Raw genomic sequence first — 22955 nt, forward strand, 5'->3', positions numbered from 1 at the left:
GCTCTCTCTTTCCACCATGTTAGTTGCCAGCAGACCTTTGCCTGTAGAGCCACCTCTCAGTCAGTAAATCTATCTTAAGTTACTAATTATGACAAAAGAAACTATATTGGCCTGTGAAAGTCGTTAAAATGTGATTAAATACTTGGAACACTGACTTTACTGGCATTTCACTTATTCTTACTCTTGGTCTTTTTCTTTAATTCTAATAATTCTGTGAAAGAAGCAACATTGTCTCATATTGTAGAGGAAATGGCTGAGAAATGCACCTTCAAGAACTTCAGTAATTAACTCAGACTCAGAAGTCCAGAGACGGTGGTATCAGAACAAAGAAACCTTTGGCATCTGACACCAAAGTCTGTGCTTTAAGTAGTTGCTTGCTGTCTGAAATCAACAATTTCTCCGACAAGTTTCATTGTGAAAAAGTGACATTACACTATAATATAAGGAAATTCAGAGCCTGCCAGTAGCTAGCGTTTAAAAAAGCATTCGATAACAGTAAACATGTTAAAAGAAATTTGTGGAATCTTCCCCCATGTAAGTTATGTTCTAGTTTTTGAAGAGTTCCCCACAAAATTACACTATTCATTTTGTCTTTCAGTTCAAGTAGCAATAAAATATGGGGTTCTGTGGTGAGGTCTTAGCACACTGTCAGGCAAAGGACTAGTGCAAACTCACTGGGGTTTGTCCACCTTTCCACACAATGTCTTCTCTCAGTGCATCGGTCACACTCATGCTTGCTAACATGTGCTCTACCACTGAGCTGTGCTTCAGTCCTGTCCTGGTCCATTTCCATAATGTTCTGTTGGAATCACCACACAACTGATGGAAAATAGCTTACGAGGAGGAGTTACCTTACAGTGAGAGTAGTGGAAGCTGTCTTCAGAAGGGACTGGATTGGCTCAGCATAGATGATGAAGTGTGTGAGGATTTTGCTGACTTGGCTGTTTTGCTTCGCTTTAGAGAGGGACCTTGGCTGGCTGGCTGTCGGACTGGCTGGCTTACTATAGCCCTGGATGTAATATTAACAGAAAATGGTCTTGGGCTCATGGGTCCCTGTAACCACAATCTCTGTTGCTGTCTTTCATGGCCTTTCCCCTTCTGTATGTCTGTCTCCAAAGTTCCCTCGTAGGGGACAGCAGTGTTGAACTTCAGTCCAACTGTAAGGTGGTGGCCTCTCTTTGACTATGTCTGTGGTGGTATCAACACCGTCAACATGGCACTGCCTGTTTTTGTGCATTTTCTGGTGTGGGACAACCTCCCTGTGGAGCAAAGCTTGAGAATTGAGGGCAAAGAGAAAGGCCGAATTGGACAGAAAGGGGTGAGGCAGAGCCCTGGAGGATCCTTGAACTTCTCCCTAGAAAAAGTTGCCCAACACAATGATATTGAATAATTGAAGGTTATAAATACTTTAAAATAGAAGTGTGAGTATTGAACTTGCAAATGCATGAGGGCATGATTCCTCCATCTTTGCCTGCTCCCAGGGTTTTGTGATGTTGCTATTAGTAGCCTGATGTATGGCCTTTTATTTTGGAAGACATTTATTCCATTTCCTTGACTTCATATCCTTTGCAGATATTTTATATACACTTGTTTAGAAATGTTAAATGGTTTCAAAACTGTCTGAGAGATAGAGACGAGATAGATGATAGAGATAGATAGAATGAGTATAATCGATGAATTGATTTATCCTAGAGAACTGTAAGCAGAGAATTTCTACTGGGAAAACATTTCCAATCTGACTAGAAATTCAAAATGGAAATGAGTAGATTGGAAGGAAAAGGGTACAGTTCATCACAATGAAAAGATGATGAGACTGGATATACTTGTCTGGGATAAAATGAAAGATGTTTATCCTTATGGACAGGAAATTAAACTTTATATAAAGTATGGTCAGCCTAGATTCATTTCTTTTACTGGTGTACTAAGGTGAAGAACTTCAATATTCAGACCCAGGGCATCCTAGATAGATGCTGCTGTTGGCTTAATCTTGCATATCATGAATCACATAGTGATCCTGTCATTTTATAGCTATAGGTAGCATTGATTTTGAACTTCTGATATTTTTCTTTTGTCCAAGTCACACACTTTATGATATGGGTTTCTTTGATTTGGTTTTGGTCTCTAGTATTAAAAACAGTTAACTTCCATCTCTTTCTCATATATATATATATATATATATATATATATATCACATATATATACATATATATACACACACATACACACACACACACACACAACACACATATATATATATATATATACATATATATATATATATGTCAGTCAAAATGTATTATTACTAAGTGCAGAGTAGGAGTGAGATTCACACAGAGGATGAAATTTTCCATCTCATAATGACTTCTTAAATCTTTTTTTAAGTCATTGTTTTAACTCCTTGTTTCCCCCTAATGTGGTGATAGACCCAGTGTCTGTGGCTGGATTCCTCCATGGTAGATCTTTTCTATTTCTAACCTCATCCTCATCTAACCATCATCTAATATCCAAGAAGGTAAATAGGAAGTCAGTCCAAGATGAGGGAGGAAAACTCACACAACACCGTCCTTCCCACGTGACACCCAGAGCCGATGCCACCTCATGCCTGCTTGGGAGTTTGGTTGCCCTGTTTATGAGCAAAGGATTGAGATTTATTAGCTTCACAGGCTATTGCAATAAAGTACCCAGAGTAGGTGGCTCAAGACAAAAGGAATTTATTACTTTACTCTAGAAGGCACAGATCTAAACTCAAGGTATTGGCAAGGCCATTCCACAAAACAGTACCCTGGAGAAGAATCCTCCTTCCTTTCCAAGCTTCTGTTGTCTGCTGGAAATTCTTGATTTTCATGGCTTATAGCAGCTATGACCTCAACTGGCACTTCTAACTTTATATGATTGCCTCCTCTCAGTGTTGAGTTCACTTTGTTTCTTCTCACGAGGATATCAATCATGTTAGATTTCAGCGCACCCTAATCTAGTAACTTCTTTGTGAGGTGATAACATAGCAAAGACCTGCCTGTCTCATGCCCAGGTTCCTGGTGGACACAAATCTGGGAAATAACTCTACTTACTCCAGGATGTTCTGTTCCATGACTTTGGATAACTCTTCTTCTGTGGCTTTGTCTGTTTCTTTGTTTCTGTCTTCTTATTCCCTGATTTTCCTTAGGAATATCTCAAATTTATTGTCTTTCAAGTCACAGGCAAAGATAATCTTCCAAATTTGTCAGGACTGACCAGAACTTTACAATCTGTAGATTAATTTCTAGGGAATATTTATGAGTTAGCGTTTATCTGTGAGAACGAGCACACAAGCTAGAATGACTATGGACTGAAGTAGAACAAGAGAACTAGGAAATACGTTACCTTGTCACAGTTTGGACCCTCCCTAAATTCCCAACTTTTCATTGCTAATTACCATCAAACCACCCCTGCCAAATCCCTAGTTTGCCCCAGTTCTTTCCTGCCCTTCTTTCTCATCCTTTTTGGCTGTTGCTGAACTTGCTTTCTTTTGAAGATAACTGAAAGTTCTGTTCTTAACAGAACTCTCCTAATACTGTACCTGTTGTACCTGACATAAGCCATGAGTTTTTAAATTCCAGTACAGAGAATAAAATAGGCTCTTCCATGGATACCCTTCAAGCTTTTGTGCTTATGTGTTTTAAATAAAATCAGCTTCAGTAAAACAAACCAGAGGTGAGTCAGGCAAATACAGGCAGAGGCAGAGGCCTTTTTATGTGATGGAAGTAAATTGACCTGACCGATGAGCCCATTTCAAGGTACTATAGAACAAAAATCTTCATTTTTAGGTCACAGAAAGACTATTAAATTATAAATCAATATCCAGTTGAGTATGTGAACCTTCTCATTTTGTTGTGTTTAACATTTGTTTTTATTGTAGCTGTCATTTTTTACTGCACTCAGCTCTCAGGCTTTGTACCATCAACTGCTGATTTCTCTCAAGCATGCCCCTCAGGAAGTAGAGCATGGAGTGTGAGGCTACCCAGGAAGCTGGCTTCTCAGTTCCTTTTCCTCCAGCATTAGTGGGAGGCCATATAGGCTTTGGCCATATTTGTTTCATACCGGCATTTCTCCTGACAAATTGGCGTCTGGATTATAGTGTTAGGAAAACACCACATGTGAAGAGATGACAGTTTGAGTGATCCTGGGGCACAAGAAGATGAACTGAAAACTGATCATAATTGGCTTAAGACAGAATACACATAGGAGACCCTTACAATATTTTTGTGCTACAACTTAATAACTCATAGCTTATTCTAGACAAAACACAAACAGTATTAGGTGAGTTATTTCACCAACAGAATTTTAAATTATCTATCCAAATAGACTTAGCAACAGCTTTCAACTTTTCCTTGTTGAGAGCGCTGTAGGGCAATGTGCTTCCTGCTGATAAGGTTAATGCTTCCTTTCAGCTGATGACTGGGATTTGGAGGAGAATAAAATCAAACAGATTATCAGTCACTGGTAAAGGTTTTCTAAAGATCAACTGTTTAAAACTGGAGAAACGTGTGAGTGGCTTCAAAACTCTATTGTAGTCCTGTTCAATGACTGTCTATGACATTAACATACTAGACAGTGTCAGATTTGCCTTAAAGTCAATGACAAGATTTTGCTCTGCTTCCTTTATCCAGGTTGCTGTGGTAATTCTTTTAGTCAGTGAGTAGAGCAGCCATGAGGGTAGTGTCCATTGTGGTCCTTACAGCACTACAGCACTGTCTCTCTGTCATGGAGACAACACAGAATTAGAGGGGGAGGAGGTGTGCACGCATCAGAATATCTGACAATTTTTCCTACATATGAGCAGGTTTTAAAAGCATGTAACTTAATGAACAATGAATTTTGCATCTTTTCTCTATTGGTAGCTAAATTATTAGCCAATAATTTTACTCCTAGACCCAAAATTTTTTAGTGTGTTCTTGTGTCTAGAAAGTTCTTGCTAGGAGACAATACATAGTATTGTCAAGCAATTGTCCTATTGAAGACACTTTACCAGAAACCTTATTTTGACTCTTTTATTAACCCATATAACAACTCCATGAGTTAAGGACTAATATTCGAAAGATGATCTGGAGATTAGAGATAGTAAATTATCCATGAAGCATCATAGCAGAATTGAAGCCCACTTTGTCTAATGCCACAACCCACATTTAACCCATGTACTAGACTGTTTCCAAAATGGTTTGACCTAGATGTTAATTAAACAGTTACAAATATTCTTCTCCCCATGACAAACTTGGACAAACTACAAGCAGTCACATCACTGTTCTACTAAATTTGAAACTCTGGAAACATTTATGTCATGCTCTTGTTCTCTCATTAGTTGACATTTTTGTCATGTTGTCACATTCTCCATGTGGAGCCCTGGCATGCTTTTCCTAAATCAACTTTCATCTATTTTAGTCACAAATTTCAAGTTATTAAGAACCTCCCTATTTCTTCTATATTTTGTTATTCGCTCAACCACAAACACAGCATGAGTACACAAAGGGTATTGGTAGTCTGGAATCACCTCCTATGTTATTTCCAGGTAACTGTTGGTAGTCACTAATTTTTTCATCTTCAGTGTTCTCTTTCTAATCCCTTCCTATGATGTTAAGTCTCAAACCCAATGTCATCAATCTAACAAACTATGACATGATCATTCATTCATTCTTGTTGGTATTGATACTATTTAAGGGCAGGCTTAGTGGAGCACACCTTTGATCCCAGCACTCAGAGAGGCAGACAAATCTTTATGAGGCCAGCCTAGTCTACATAGTGAGTTCCAGGCTAGCCAAGAGTACATAATGAAACCCTATCTCAAAATAAAAAACAAAATACAAAACCAAAAAAAAAAAAAATGTATAAAAACTCTTGAGGGCACCATTCACAGTCTACTTACTCTAGAAATTCATACTTCCTGAGCTAGGGCAACACTGGGGCCTGTGCTATGTTCAAAAAAAGGCAATTTCCCTAAATTACAAGTGAGTGAAGCCATTCTGTTTACATGCTAGGGTTCTTGATAACCATTTTATCAAATAAACAACCCAATGAGAAAGCCCTTTGAGAGAAGGAGCTGGGAGCTCATATATCACATCTCTGCCTTTAGGTTGAGCCCATCAGCCAATCATATCCATTATTTTAAAATCAAAGTTGACTCACTTAAGCCTCTGCATTACATTTTCCCATTGTGTTTTCCAATTGTTGTAGGTTTCCTTGTAAATTCCTTTGCACCTAGCAGGATACTAACATCCTGCCCCCTCACTGGGCACTGAGATAATATCGGATTCTTGGCTCCCGTCCTGCTTTGAAAAGCTAATCAATAAAGTATATTTAAAAAAAAACTCACTTGTTTTTTAAATAAAAACTTATTGAAATTAATCTTTATAAATGAAAGAAAAAGCAATAATGTTTAATAGTGACTAATCCTAAAAATGTATGTTCATGGATTTGTTTTCTAAGAGATTAAATGAACTTGTTCCCTGCAGCAATGTTTCTCCTAAGGCATATACCTAGTAATAACTCATTCAGTAAGTGAACAAGCAGGCAACTTGTTCATGGAGGCAACTGGAAAACTATTTTGCTTTTTTGAAATTTAGAATAACAAATATGTCATCATGTCTCTAACATAATTATCAGAATTGATTTTATTTTCTAGACATTTATGGCTTCAGCCATAAATGTTACTAAATTCCATATTTTAATTTATATTTGATATGTACTTTGAAGTCAAATCTACTACCTTTTAATACGGTAAAATACAGAAGTAATGAGAACATAAAGAAAAAAACAGAATTTGACAGAATTTTCAAGTTTCAATAGTCTCTCTTATTTTTTTCCATAACCACATTTTCCTAACAGGGTAAAATGAAAATATTAGAATTTCTCTTCAAACACACACACACCCTCACTCACTATTGATGGGAGCATAAAATGATAAACTTAAAAGCAATATTTTATTCCTATTATTAAACAAACCTTGCTTATTATTGGTCTTGAACTGTAGGAGAGGGTACTGTGGATCCACAGGGCTGTAAATATGGCTTTCAAAGCCACACTGGAGTCAAGAAATTGATATCATCATCCCAGTATGCAGTGACAGGTCACGGTGTTACTATCCTGCTAGGTGCAGAGAAATTTACAAGGAAACCTAAAACAATTGGGACAATGAGAAAATGTGATGCAAAGGCTTAGATGGGTCGACTAATTTAAAATAATGGATTTGATTGGCTGATGGACTCAATCTAAATAAAGATGCTCCCAGCTTCTTCTCCCAAAGGACTTTCTCATTGGGTTATTTATTTGATAAAATGGTTTTCAAGAACCCTAGCATGTAAACAGAATGGCTTCACTCACTTGTAATTTAGGGTAAGATCCATGTTTGAACATAACACAGGCCGCAGTGTTGCTGCCCTTAGCTCACGAAGTACCAATTTCTAGAGCAAATAGACTGTGACTGGTGCCCCCTAGAGTTGAGCAGACATTCTGAAGAACTGTGTAAGCTATGCTGGTTTTAGTTTCAGGAATATTTTCAGTGTGTTTTACAGTAGGAAAAATAGTTCCTAATCTTTGATTATGCTGATTTTTAGACCATTCTCCACAGTCTAAAATATCAATGTTTAGTTTTAAATAGATTTTTTTCAAAATGGGATTCCCTCCCCTCTTCCCCCAAAATAAAAGGTGAAACATTATAAGACTTAGGAAAGGTATTGCCTTGAGCTACAGGTTTAAAGTCTGGGAATAAAAGTTTCAAGTGGAAAAAGGAGAAAAGCATACGGAGAAGGTGCTAGCTTGCACTTTAGGAACTTTGACCCAGAATCAGTGGCTCCCTCCCTCCTGCTTCAGTCTCACAGTGTTACAGAGGCTGGGCTCAACTTGCTATGGAACTGAGGTTGACCTTGTCCCTCCTGATCCCATCTCCACCTCCCCTGCTGGGACTGCAGACATGCACCACCATGCCTGGCTACAATCAGGTCCTTTATAGATTTGAAATTCTGCTGTTGACTCAGGACCCTGACTCCCAGAACCCATTGTCTTCCTCCTAGGTCTTTTCACCTAAAGCTAATAAAAAAAAATCTGGATGTGGTAGGAATAAGAACTCGGCATTATTATAGAAATAAAATAATCATTATCTCAAAAGAATAAATTTAATAACTACGATTTCCCTCGCTTGCCTTTTTTACTAGCGATTAAAGCCAGGGCGTTGTATAACCTAAGCATGTGTTTTACCACTTAAGCTATACCTACACCCTTCTTACTGCTTTGTGATGGCAAAATTAAACTTTATTGTAACTTTTCTCCTATAGGAGGCATTGTACATCCTCTGTCACCTTTGATGAGATGAAAGTTTAAATATTTTCTGGCCACTTTGCACTAACTAAGCTTTTTGTGTTCAACAGGCTGTGGTGGGGAGATGTCTGGAGACACAGGATCTTTCAGCAGCCCTGGGTACCCTAACGGCTATCCTCCCGACAAGGAGTGTATCTGGAACATTCATGTGGCCCCAGGGAATATCATTCAGCTCACCATCCATGATTTTGATGTGGAATATCACTCAAACTGCAACTATGACACCCTGGAGGTAGGAAGTCAAATTGTTTTTTCAGTATATTACAAAATCTAGGGTAAAACTGGAGAGAGCCTACATTCATTCCAGTGGCTAGCCCTGTTCTATTCTTAGACATTCTAACAAGTATCTCCTCTCTGTGGATAATGTTAGCACACATATGGGATTAATATGCCAGTTGGATCTCTCTCCTAGTAGTGCCTGGGGGCCTTGGCTGGGGCTGGTTCACTAGGAGGTAAGGAGAGCCAGCAGCAATTGGGGCACAATGTTAGAAAAGAACTGGAAAAGGGTTGCCCATGGAAGGAAGGAGCCGAGCTGCAGTGGACAAGTTGGTTTTGGTCCCTTTTAGGGATGGAGAGGAAGCTGATTCATTGGTCCCTTTCTGTGATCCCTGTTGATAAAGACTGTGCTTGGGATTTTTAGCAGCCCTCACTTCTACTCCTGGTCTGAGGAATCTCCCTTAGAGAATGAATTCTGCATTTGGAAGTCAGTGGGAAGATGGGCCCCAGCACACTGACCACAGGTGTATTGCTTTCACAGCTACCACCTGGGGTTCTGGCCACTGTTCTGCTAGAGATACAGCTGCAGCTGCTACAGAGGGACTGTCTTTTAAGTCACTTAGTGTGGCCTTTATCTACAAAAAGGCCTTTGTAGATAAGGACTTTCCAATGCTACTTCAAGAATTTATCTCAGAGAAATTAATGCAACCTTTGAGAATTTGGGGCCTTAGTTTGTAATAATCAACTTCCGAATATATCAGCAAATTGAATGGTTTCCAGACATACACAAATTCTCCATCACCTCAGCTATGGGTACAACTATTTCACGTCATTATACAGCTAATAACATGTAGAATTCATGAGGCTGGGCATTTGGTTTATTCCCTCCCTGCCCCCCTGTATTCATAGTGCCAAATGCCTGGCAAAGAGTAAGCACCCGATGTTCGTGAATGAGCAAAAGCATCCACAACTCTGACTGACATGTGGTAACAACACACATTTGGGTCACAATGATTGTACACAACCACATCCACATTGGATGTGAATAGTCTCATGCAAGACGAGGAGGACTCTGTCCACATATTAGGAGTTGTCAAATCACATCTCACATTCATGGCCTTTTCTATGACTGCCTGGATGGTGGCTGTTATAGGCATGGATGGTACCTGATGAAGTTTCCAGTTTCATGTGTCCCAGGGTAATGAAGTAGACCAGGGATACATGGTTATACATAGACATAGAGACAGTTTTTAAGAAAGGGAAATGAGACTGGGCTAGTGAGCTGAGGGAAAGCATGCCCTTGAGAGTAGCGTGCCTCAGTGCTCATCAACTTCTTTGGCCATGTATGCAGCTCAAGCCTCTCCCTCATTTGTATTGTTGTGCCTGTTGTGCCCAGACTCTGAACCCCCCCAAACCACCATGAGACCAGACCTGATGCAAAAGCAAAGAGTCTTTAATTTTACGAGTATACTCAGGTTCCCTCATCCATCTGACACAACGTGTAAAGCAGGAGGACCTTGAGCAGCAGTGGAGCAGGGAATATATTGGGGTAGAACAAGGGGAGTATGCTGGGGTCTGTGAGTTACATACCAACAGTCTCAGGATTGGTGCACCTCTGGGATTGGGCAACCTGTCCTGAGTTGATTGGTCAGTTGCAGCTGCAGGACGGTGGCTATTCCTAAAGGCCATCCCTCTGCATTCCACTATTATCAGTAAAGCACATCCAGAGCCCACCAGCTGACTTCTGATTGGTTCCTTGCCACATGGAGGCTATCTGGCTTCCTAGTGCATAGTGCAAGGTCAGGCAAGGTGGAGAGCTCAGCACATGCTGCTCAGTCAGAGGCCTATGTCTTGCTGGGTCTTTTCTGCAGCCTGTCATGGCTGCCAAAGCAGGGGGCTGGGCCCTTTAGTATATCCTGGGCTTTCCTTGGGCAGGATCTCTTCTATACAGCTAGGAGGGGAAGAGTTTCAAGGTTTCCTTTGGCAACTGCTGTTTTCCATATATTAATCTTGATATAGTTTTCTCCAGCGAGAACTCTCCTCCACAAATGGAAGGCCTACTATGAAATAAATCCATGAATCCAGTTACCACTCACTGCTCTCTGCAAGCTCAGATAAAGTGAAGATTGAAAATAGCAAAGAGGGCTTTATAGGAAAACTTTAACCCTTAAAAGTTACTTGGTAAGAAGAAATGGAGTTCTCAAGCCCTAGTGGGTACAGTCACGCGGAATTACATTCAGCCCCTCAGTTCCCTCTACAAGGAGGCAGTGAGAGAAAGGGAGTCAGGTCCAAAACTGGGAGGCCTTGGGTCAAATCCATACCCCTCTCTGTGGTAAGAACAAGGTGCCCCCCAAAATTCACCCTTAAAGCTTGAAGAAGGATCCACGGGATGCTCAAGTCATTTCTCTACCAACAAGGATACTATTTGATTGCATAAAACCCTTAACACTTACAAAGGGTTGGCAGCTGATTCTCCGCAGCATTGCACACGGTTCCAGGTTCCAAGCCCTTCATCTTAGTATTCCAGAGTACATGTGATTGGTGCCCACTTGGCAAAATGTAAATGGATTCATTGTGCTTTGGGTCTTGTCACATCCATTATGTGAGAAAGCATAGACAAGGGGTGTCCTCTGTAAGCGGCCTCAAGCAGCACTCAAAATGAGAGACTCCAGGCAGCAAGCAGCACTCTTAGAGGTAGGCAGACCTATGCCAGATCAAAAATGTCTGTGACAAGAGGTGGCAGCCTGCTTGGGAATGTTTATTAGGACAAGCTGACAATTTTGTGGGCTCCCAACTTCTACTAGGAGCACAGTTTGAAAGACTGTGTCAAGGTTCAGAGGCTATAAAGAGTAACTCCTTGGCCTTTCGTTCACAAACTTTTTTCATTTCTCTACCAATGTTCAGTTTTTTAGTGAGTTAGCCCTGATATCAGCTTGAGAAGAATTTTTTTTTTTTTAATTTTCTTTCCTTAGTCACTGATAATACATTGACAGTAGGTTTTTAAATCTGTTACCCAGATGGGTGTGTACTCCAGAAACAAAGCTAACTTTCTCAACTTGCACATTCACATTTCCTGTCCTACTGAGCACAGCCAAGTAGGACTTACTGTCACTAGACACTGGACTGCCTGGGATCCACTGAATTTTACCACCTCTCCTTTAAAGAATCATTGTCCACAAAGTGGCCAGTTGAACAAAGCAACAGCCCTAGAGCTACTCATAACTCCAGAATGCTGACTTGATCTTCAGAATAAATGGAGCTAACAGAGCAGAAAGCAATGTTCAGAACAGATTAAAACTACAGGCTTTGAAATACTCCCCATCCTGGGCATTTGCTAAAAACACACATTAATCTCTGATCGGCGTACCATCGCTTGCCCCCACAGCATTTAGTCACAAGCTGGAGTGGAATGAATCACGCCCTGAAATTCTTTCCATCCTTTCCCACTTTGACCATGTGCTAACTATCAGTTTTATTTATGGGAACCAAAAACCGCCATCCTGTTGTTTTGGTTATGGAAATCCCAGGCTGATTTTGTTTCGGTCTCCAAGAAAGCTCTGTGCAGAGCCTGGAGAGGAAATCCCCACCCTGGTACAATAAAAAAGACAATTGCTTGGTGTGGGCAGCTTGCAGAGGCAGGGCCTCTCAGCAATGGTCATTTGTGAGCTGAGCCCGGAGCCAGGGGAGGCAAAGAATGTCCGAAGTGGCAGTGTTTATTCTTTTGGAGGCTTCTAGGCCTAGCCAACTCATACCCATTATGTTTGTGATCTCAAGGGGATACATGGACAGGGAAAATAAAGATTATTTTGCCGACTTGTAAGTTTCTTTGTCAGCACTTAGCACCAGTGCAGTGTTCTCTGGGAATACATGCTGCTTGTTGCGCTCCTCAGATTAGGAACACATGCTGCTAGCTGCATGTGCTTGGTGGGGACTGTGCTCTGGGCTGAGGTAGGAAGGACAGAAAGAGTTTCTTAACAAGATGAGCTTCTGTTCACATGTGCATACATGGAAAGAGCCAACAATGGAGGCTCTTTCCAAAGCTGGGCTTTTCATGGCATCTTCAGGGCCTCACCAACAGCAAACATTAGTTCCTCCTAATGAAAATGAGCCCAGAGCAATTGCCTGCCTCATTCCTTTGCAATTACTGTGCTTTGTGCTCAGCCCTCTGGGGAACAGAAGTTTCTTTTTCTTTAGCAGTTCTTGCCTGGCTGGGGGTGGGAGGGTGTGGGGTTGTGGAGATAATCAGACAAAGAAATCATTATAAATTCAAGTCATATACTCCTCTTCCAAAGTGGGTTTCTTGTTCTCACTCTCTCCCCAGGGAACTCTTGAGTGAATTCCCTATCAGTCAGCTGAGGGCTTGAGGGTGAGCATGAAGTGGGGGCAAGGTGAGGGAGGGGTGCAGAAGAGCAGAGGAAAGAGGCCCAGCTTGGAGAGGTGAGGGGTTGTTGCCCATCGAGGTATCACCCAGAGATGCCTTCCTGGCTGCTGTGAAGGACTCAGACATCATTACCCTTGAAAACTGTCACCCAAAGTGATCTGTCTTCTACAAAGCAACATTGAGAAGACTTTGAAGATGGGAGTAGGGATGCCAGTGTCTTCTCTTTAAGTTGTTTTGTCCCCTCACTCCCAGATAAGGAGTGTCTGGCATATGAGTTCGCCTGGAGGTAGGGCTGAGGAAAGGAAACACTTGCCAGCAGAATGTGCCCCTGAGTTGTGGGATTCCAGTCAGACATACAGTCGGGCAAACTTGGGGGTACATGGGTCGGCTGCAGTCATGTGAGACAGACTTAGAGGGTTTCCACATGGGAGGTGGGAAATCCTGGCTGCACTCTTTAGAGCAGGTGTGGGAGATTCCACGTCACTCCTGTGATGTCCAGAGTACACTTCTGCAGGTTGTATTTGATTCCTTTTGAGGAAGCAAACCTGCTATGTTTGATTCCTAATCCTAATAAACATTCAATTTTCAGGGTAGATGGAATTTTAACTAGAAAATCAAAAGCCTTCAGTGAGCTCAATATTTATAAACAAAACCAACTTTCTCCTGAGACTTATAAGACTTAGAAAATATGTCTTTATACCGTACTATATGCAATGTCTCTGTCAGAGAAAGCAAGAATTCAGATACACGAAAAAGAAGAAAGAAAACAGGGAAAAGGCTGGAATAATCTATCTGTTCTAACTTGACTATTGAATCTAATGAAGCAAATAGGTATTTTATGGGTGATTGAAATTTTGTCTTCCTGAAGCAGAATGGGTGCCTATAAACACTCAGTTCAAATTTATAGTTCATCTCACCCAGGGAGACTGAGAGCAATCTCTAATCATAATAGATTCTAAGAGTTGTTGCAAAACAGCAGCTCAAGACAGAGTTGAAATGCCTGGCTGGATCTTTTAACTAACGTCCTTTTCTGCACCTTGTTAGATCTATACAGGCCTTGATTTTCACTCTCCAAGAATAGCTCAGTTGTGTTCCAGAACACCATCGGCAAACCCCATGCAACTCTTCAGCACTGACAATGAACTAGCAATCCGATTTAATACTGACAGCAGTATAAACGGGAGAGGTTTCAATGCTTCATGGCGAGCAGTCCCTGGAGGTAAGTAATAAAGAGATATCCTGGAGGCATTTGAGCTGAATTTGAATTTTACAAAATTATTGGAAGAAGGCATGAGAGTTATACCCCAATGACTTTGTAACTTCTTCAGTAGCCAGTGTTGCTTTGATATATACTCTTCCTTAAAAATCATGGTGGGGTTTACCTTTCTCAGAATATAAGTAGGCCAGTCCATGTAAGAGCAGAATAGTGGTGGTTTATATTCCCCAGGTCACATCTAAACATTAGCAAGCATCCAGTTACCTCATGCCATAGAGTAGACTTTGGATCCTTAGCAAATGTCAAAAGAAATAAGCACTGAATGTGTCAAATCCAAAATTAAGTGTTGAGACAGTGATTTTCTGCCCAAGATCTTAGGTTGTCAAAATAAATTGCTTGTTTCAGATTTTTACATTACACATTATATCACATTTCTTTAACATGATTGCTGGGGTTAGTGGTGTTTGTAGAATGGTTACTATATCTCAGGTACTTTTCTACCTAATGAGTGTTATTTTATTTAATCTTTACAATTTACACTGTGAGGGAAATCTATTGTATACCCTCATCTGACAAACAGGGAAGGGGAAGGAAGCTTAGAGAGCTCAATGACTTTCCCAAGGTCCCATTGCTGTATGCTAGTGCAGAGATCCTTAGGCCACTTTCTTAACACCAAGGCAGTGTGGAGCTATGTGAAATCTCTCTTAGAGTGAATTACCTATTAATTTATATGTAGAACATTCAGGTTAGTCCCACTGCCAGCAAAAAGTGCTGAAATTACCTGCCAGTTGTTGGTATTATCATAAATCCAAAGAACAATAGTTTACATTGATAGACTTTTCATTAACAGATATTTGATAACATTATGGAATTAAACACATCTTAAGTAATGTATTCTATCTGGAGTATTAACAATTTCAAAGGCAGATAGTAATTAATCTATAACATTATATGCAACTAGACTATCTAACATTTCAAAGGCAAGGATGATTCTTAGAGTATGTGATGTTTTAGAGAACAACAAAGGGATACCTTGTAGTTTGTGAAAGCATGAATTCATCTGTATTATTTTTGCTGTCATTTTTAATTTTTTTTGAGACATGACCATGCTGATCTCAAACTTTCCATATAGTAACAAATAACTTGGAAATTCTGATCCTCCTGTCTCCACTTCTGGAATACTGGCGTTATAGGATGCATGGCTATGCACAATTTATGCAGTTTTGGGATTTGAAACTAGGTTCTTGTGCATGCTAGGCAAACACTACCAAATGAATTATACCCTCAGCCAACATTATTATTTTAATTAACTTTGACAGCAATATTTATAGTATTTAAAGTATTTTATTCATATTATCCATGGCCTATTATTTATCTTGGGATGAATGAATTAACGTTGATATTTAGTTCATTAAAGTTTTAGCATAGAACCGATACAGTAGTGAAGTCACATAGGATTCTGATCATCTGTGGTGTTAGAACCAGGTGACTTACAGTTTTATATCACAGGAATTCCTGTCATAACTGAACTGGGTGTCCTTCTTGCAGGTTGTGGAGGGATTTTCCAGGTTCCCAGAGGAGAGATTCACTCTCCAAATTACCCAAATGGCTACAAAGCTAATACTGAGTGTTCTTGGGCTATTCAAGTTGAAAAACATTACCGGGTGCTCTTCAACATCACTGACTTTGACCTTGAAGCAACAGATTCCTGTATTATGGTAAGTGGCACAAATTTCAAACATTGTTACTATTGCAATGTGAGCGAATATTGAGAATATGCTGGATGTTTTCAGAGTCAGGTTATAGGAGAGCCAATTCCTAGCAATTTTAAATATAAGGACATTGTATTTCTGTTTGTTTCTTTGTTTTGCTTAAAATCTGACCAGGAGGTAGATGATGTGGAGGCTTGTTCAGCAGCTGCATCCCCACTCTAGCATTTTAGGTTTTATTTTGATTTTTGCTTCATATAAAAAAATAGCTTCAATAGCCCTATCTCAGTCCATTATCTTGGAAAAGTGTGTGTGTGTGTGTGTGTGTGTGTGTGTGTGTGTGTGTGTGTGTAAACAGGAATTTCTACAAAGCCTCCTTATGGGCATGACTGGCCACAAACTAGATCAGGGAAGCCCATTTGGAGAGTCATCATTACTAATTTAGATGGGTTATCATTAAGCTTCTGTGGTTCCTAAACAGTCTTTTCTCATGATCAGATTTTTTCAGTTTTCTACTTGAACAAAACAATACTCTGATAGAACCAAACAGGCTGGGAGACTGGGGAACAGAAAGGGATGCAGCTATTAGTGGGTTTAATGATAAAGAGTTGTTGCAGCTACCAACAACTAAAGCTTTCTGACTTGAAATGAATACTATGTAGTTAATGTAAGAATGAATGAAGTGTTCTTCAGCTTTGCACTTTAAAAAAGTTTTGGTTACTGATTTTTCCAGCAAAAGATTTTCCATGTTCCATTTGTTTCTAGGTAACTCACACTAATGTAAACCAAGCTTTCTTGGTTAGTGGATCTTCCTATTTTAGTTTCTTTTGAATGTGACTCAAGAAATTCCAAAAGTTTTTCCATGTTTCAAAATCATTAAGTGTGCATTTTAAGTTTTATTTTACAAGGTTGGATCATTAGAAAAAGTTCATTGGACTCATGACTGTATACTTACCCTCTAACCAAGCCTTCAGAATCCAAGTGGGCAAGGTAATATACATAGGACATCCATTCTCCTTAATGCTAATTTGGACCAACTCTCCTGGAAAAGAATATTTAAAATTGGATGACATTTAAAAACAGCTTTCTGAATGTAGCAATGTCTCATTTAATATGTGAAATGTGAACACAGAATTTCGAACAGTCTTTGCCCATAAGGGTTTTGACCATTCAAAAAAGGTCAGCAGTACTTGTGGGGCTTCAAGAGCAATGATGACAATGAGCTCAGAGCCCAGTTAGGTACAGATTCTGAAAAAAAAACTTTATTCCCTAAGTAAAATAAAGGTGCAATAGCCTCTACAGTGACTGCTTCCCAGCTTCAAGTCATCTGTGTTGTCCCCACAAACCTCAAAATAAAGGACAGCAAAACTTGTATTGTTTATATGTTCAGGTATGGGCACTGGGAAAGCAATGTAGAGTTTTCTTTAAGGGGAGAGAGAATCATCCTACACCCTCTGTATGTTCTCATGTGCTGTATCCAGCAGCCTGTTGAAGGTGTAAATGAGACACAGCAGAACAATGGGTAACAGAAACAAAGTTGATGACATGCCCAATACTGAGGTCACCAGACACTAAGCTCCTGAAGATAAAAATCAAACTAAAATATTTTAGTAAAGAATTGAAAACTATACAAAGCCACATTACAGCCATAAAAAGAGCAAAGTGAAAATTTTAGACGCCCCCCCCAAAAAAACCCACACTATCTAAAGACTCCAGGATAAGGATGTTTGGAAAAATTAGATTAACTAATAAGTGAGAAATGATGAACTGGAAGACAAGTCAGAATAATGAATACAAGAAAGGCATAGGTGAACAGAAGACTAAAATAGGAAGAGGGCTCAGACATGTTAGAGATGCATAGAAAAAGATCCTAGAAGAGAGAAAAGAACATGACAGAATTACCTAAATTCACAAGCAGAATAAATAGAAAGGCATGTTTACTTAAGAAAAACTAAAAGCAAGGGGAGGGGTGTAGAAAGACTATCTTTGAGAATCCTGTAGACTAAATGCTGACTTTCTACAGCAACAATCAGAAGCAAGCCAACAAACAAAAAGCAAATGGAATTGTAAGTTCTGCCTAAAGAAAGAAACTCTATAGGCTTGCAAAATTTCTTTACATGCAAAACATGAGTAAATACAGAATCAGAGAAGGGTCTTTGGTAGAAGTTAGGATGGGTTGGAAGCATACTGTCTACCCATAGACAAGGACAACAGGCACCTCTCCACTTCCTCTTCCTTTAGCACCCACAGTGTAGACAAGTGGAGATACAGCTGCTCCATGGCATATTCTGTGATCCCTAGAGCTCAATATACAGTGTATGATCAGGTCAAAAGCCCAGGTTAAAGGCACACCCAACTTGGGTGTGTTTTTCCTTTCTGTGCTCATGAAATGTTTTTTCCATGGACCTTTCGGACAAATATACAGATAAAAGTTTGTGTTAACTACTGACATATCTCCATGCATAACAGGGCTTGGCTTAACCAACCATGGCAGGAGAAAATGGGCAAGAGGAAACAAAACCTCAAATGTGGTCTCATCAGAGGATGGGGGCGCACAAGTAAATTGACAGACGGATTTTGGGAGGGATTCCGCTTGGCAGAGGCATCAGAACACAGCATATGATCCTCTGAACACATTCTCAGTATGAAACAGCTGGAATAGCCTAGGCTGTGGGCAGAAGGGTGCTGAGAAGCAGAAATCCCGAAGCACTTGACGAGTTATGATATAACTAGTGAGCTGCACCAATGCTGAGTGTCACTGTAGTACAGTGGCTCAGAGATCTGGCTTTCTAGTTTAATGAAGCTGGGTCTAGCCCAGATGTGGTCATTACTAGCTGTGCTGCTTGAGAAGAGTTTAGCATTCAGCTTTAGTCTCATTGAATGGACTAGGTTAATAAGGGTGGTCTATGCCATATTTGTCTTGGGTTATTTGAAAAAATGTGGAATGACGTGCTTGCTGTCAAAGAGAACTTTTGACTGTGGCCTTCAGCATGCATGCTTCTGTTACTGCTGGGTCATGTGATTTCAGACAGGCATGTTCAATGAGCAGGAGAAGAGGCAGCATGCAATATTAGAAGGGTAAATGGGCTTAGCAACAAGCTGGGAGGCTCCTCATCTTTGACACTGGGCCTAAAACTCCTTAGATGCAGTTTATGAATCTTCCTAATGGAATTCTACCTTGGTGTACCCAAGACTCAGCACACTGCCGTAATAATCACAAGAAAGCAGCAGGGAGTGACTCATTTGTTTCTGGAAGCTGGAAAATCTTTTACACTGGAGGTGACAGTTAAGTGACAGAGAGTGTGCAGTGAGGCAAGCGGTAAGGGAGGCTGCCAGAGAAGGATGGGTAGGAAAATGGCAAATGGATGTTAGAACAGAAAAGGCAAAGATTTGTGCCTGGAGTATAGACAGTCGTGAAGAAGCATGAAGACCAAAGCCAACAGAAGCCATCCAAGTCGAATCCTTTTCCAAGCTCTAGTTAAAAAGAAAATGAAATTATCTTATAGGTAGATTCAGTAAATTTTCCCACATTACAGAGGAATAACCTACTCAGGGCTATATTTTACAATGAGCATTGTAAAGAATGAGAAAAAGAAAAAGATTCAATAAAGACCATTGAGAATCAGTGGGAAATGATTGAGTGGTAAAGTCTTATTCTGGGTAGTTGTCTTAGGAATGGAAAGAAGGGACCATTCATACTAGTGACCTGTTATGTTGAAAAACCCATGGGCCAATTATATGGTGGAAGGTGAGTGGGCAATAGAGGGTGGGGTGCAGAACAGGTGAATGACAATGCCTTTCACTGAATAAAGAGTTAAGCAATCTGGGTTTGATTGGAAGCTTTTGTGTTTAATGGCTACCTATAGAGTTCAGAGCTTGAGTTCAGTGGTCAAGGTAGGGGTCTTAATTGGGGATATTTATGTAATTGTATATGTATTTCTAATTGGGGGGTTCTTGAAGTTGTGGGACTAAGTGTAGTCACTTATAAGAGAACAGGGGTCACATCACCATTCAAGGGGCAAAGGAAAGCTCAGAGGACAGGAACTGAGTAGAATACCAGGGACATAGGAGAAGAACCAGAGAGACTGGTCATAGAGAGACCTAGAGCAAAGCTGAAAGTAAGGAATGGGTGACCAAAGGTGTCACATTCAGCAGAAATGACAGTATAAGAAGGATGGAAACAGAGTCACTGGGTTTGATAGCCTTGTAAGGAAAAGGTCAGTGTGTGCAATGGTGGAAGACTCTAGATCACATCAGGATAGAAAGTACAGGACTTCTTGAGTGCTCCATGGAATCATAGACATAAATGACATGGAAGGATGAAAGGTAATAACCCATGGATAAAAGTAACCAATAGAAAATTATTTTAAAAGTCATAGGAAAACTCTCTGAATATATATATATATATATATATATATATATATATATATATATAATAAAGATGAGATGCTTGTGAAAAAAGAGCAGCCAAATGTAAGAGACAAAGAAATTGTTGTAGCCTGTTATCAATACAGTCTTGACACACAGTATTATGGTTTGAATCTGAGGTATTGCCCCAAAGGTTAATAATTTCAGCACTTGATTTTAGCTTGTAGTGCCATTTGGAGGGCTGTGGAGACTTTGGGTGTTGGGGTGGGCTGGAAGAAGTAGGTTACTATAACATCCATGCGAATGTTATACTTTGTGGTATTCTGTGTGAGTTATCCAGTTCACATGCTCTTACCACCAGAATCGGAGCCCCTCCACCACCATGCTCTTTCTGTTATGATGAGCTAAAGTGACCGTGAAACCATTAGCCAGGTTAAGTCCTCCCTCCCTTCAGCTGGCCCTGTCAGATGTTATGTCACTGACACAAAATTAACTAATGCAATGACCCTGATGGGTCCTACAATTGTACATTATTAGAATGAGAAGTTAGAACACATGACCTATTTTTTTTTTCTGATTTATACATTTATGTTGTTAGTGGCACAAGATTTATATAAGCTAAGTCATCCTTATATAATTTAGAAATCACCTTTACAACAAGGTAACTAAGTATGAAAAAGGCATATAGGTAAGTTGGGAAAGACATCTGCTGCACACAGTCACCAAGTACACTGGATTAGGGGAACAGGATATCTGCAGAGGTTTGGAACCAGGCAGGGCAATGCTCTGCTGAGGCTGGAAGCTTGGCTGCAAGATACAGTGAGTTGTCCAAGGATTCATGAAGGCCAGCATTGAGATCCCAGCCATTTGTCTTTATGGCCAGATGGACACTGGATGTGAAATGCACCTTGATGTCCAATATCTTGCACAAGAATCTCTGTAGCTGAAGCCCATACAAAGCCAATCATTCATGTTGGAGACACCAAAGGTAATTTCTTGATCTTGTTGCTCAGAGTCATTAGCAAAGGGGGAAAAGCAGCAGCCAATGATGCTTTTAATAATGGTTGTATTCAGGGCATCTTTAGCAAAGCTCAAGTGTGCCATCAACACCATGGTAAACTGTAAATGGAACAAGTCATGCTGTTTTTGTGGAAAATGTAGCAATTAGGATGATTATAGTGGAAACATCAACAGTCATAGAGTTAATAAAGATACAGAATGCTGAAGTCAGGACAGACTACAAATCATTTAGTGTTATCTCCTTAAAAATCCCCTTAAGAAAGAGACTAATAGGATCTGGGTCAAGGTGCAGTACACAAAGGAAGCCCTCCCTAATCATACTCCCTAAAGTAAGAATAAGTATTTCGATAAAATATAAAAGTTGACTTATATTTCTGATGAACCTGGACTTGAATTATCACTGAAAGAAAAAAAATGTTAGAAATGTAAATAGGGAGTATGAAATGTCCTTGGTTAGAAATCAGGAGGTCTAGATTCCATTGACTGACAATCAGATTGGTTGGCTCATTCATTCATTCATTCATTCATTGTTAGGTTCTGATTATGTGCATCCACTGCTAGGGCCTTGGTGTTGAGTATGGCCTCTCTCTCTCTCTCTCTCTCTCTCTCTCTCTCTCTCTCTCTCTCTCTCTCTCTCTCTCTCTCTCTCTCTCTCTCTCTCTCTCTCTCTCTCTCTCTCTCTCTCTCTCTCTCTCTCTCTCCCTCTCTCTCTCTTTTTCTCAATGTCCTGAGGACTCTGGGATCCTGAAAGGCTAGGGAAGAGCATCCAGACTAAACTTGCCTTCGTGAGTACAAAGAGGGAAAGGTGGGTGCAATGGACAGTAAGGACAGCATCATGTCAAATCTGACTCACAGGACCTCTCAAGTTCAGTCTCTGGAATGCAAGTCCATGGGGTTTGAGTGGCACTCACCTTTCTCCTCCCTCCGTATACACAGATAGCAGCTCATCTAGAAGGTAGGGTGGGCCCAAACGTCAGCATGCAGAGGAAACAAATTAAAAATTAAAAATAGAGCCATGGGCCAAGTTAAACATGGCCTCCCTTTAGTGGTTTCTGTCAAATGTTTATCCCTGGTATGCACAATTAACTAAGGTAATAAAGTAATAAACACTGCCCACCTCCTCTCATGCAACCCAGAGCAGTCTGCACCCAAAGGCAGCAGTGTGATGCAAGAATCCGTAATAGACCAATGGTGAGTAGTGAGCGAATGAGTCTTTGCCATCTGTCCTCCTGCTGGGATCAGTGCATTTAAGATGTGCCTAGGACACCTGTGGATTGTGCTGCAATCCGCTCACTCCTGGCACTGTTATTGATGTAGAACTTTATTATTCTGAACGGCATGAGGACTTAGAAAACATGGCCCAGGTGGATTTTCTAGAATTTCATAATACTAGAATAAAAAGCAGAGGGAAACCAATTTATTTTAAAAATTCTATGGCTGATGGAAGCATGGGCAGACACCCACAGCTATACACTGAATTGAACTCTGAAAGCCAGTTGTCTAGAGGGAGGAATGAAGATCAAAGGGGTCAGACCAGGTTGGTGAAACCCACAGAAACAGCTGGCCTGACCAAGAGGGAGCACATGGACACCAGACTGCTGTGTGGGAGGCCAGCACAGGAATGATTCAGACCCCTGAATGTGGATGTTAATGAGGAGGCCTCAGGACTCTATGGGACCCTTGGTAGTGGATCAGTATTTTT

General features: G+C 40.4%; 1 protein-coding gene and 1 long non-coding RNA gene across 3 annotated transcripts in view; one reads left to right on the forward strand and one right to left on the reverse strand.

Moving 5' to 3' along the window:
• Nucleotides 1-22955, forward strand: part of Cubn (cubilin) — a 209786-nt gene that overhangs the window by 88297 nt on the left and 98534 nt on the right. For both annotated transcript variants that reach the window (XM_027405242.2, XM_035442818.1), the window contains exons 29-31: nt 8394-8575; nt 13985-14159; nt 15705-15874. In XM_027405242.2, the coding sequence (XP_027261043.1) occupies nt 8394-8575; nt 13985-14159; nt 15705-15874 (527 nt within the window). The remainder of the gene's footprint in view (nt 1-8393; nt 8576-13984; nt 14160-15704; nt 15875-22955) is intronic.
• Nucleotides 2692-22714, reverse strand: LOC113834627. Its single transcript, XR_003483294.2, has 3 exons — nt 22165-22714; nt 16821-16907; nt 2692-4735 (listed from the first exon to the last, which is right to left on the reverse strand). It is a non-coding gene; the product is annotated as an uncharacterized LOC113834627 (long non-coding RNA).

The sequence above is a fragment of the Cricetulus griseus genome, chromosome 3 (genome assembly GCF_003668045.3).
Source record: "Cricetulus griseus strain 17A/GY chromosome 3, alternate assembly CriGri-PICRH-1.0, whole genome shotgun sequence".
In the NCBI taxonomy this organism is placed as follows: Eukaryota; Metazoa; Chordata; class Mammalia; order Rodentia; family Cricetidae; genus Cricetulus; species Cricetulus griseus.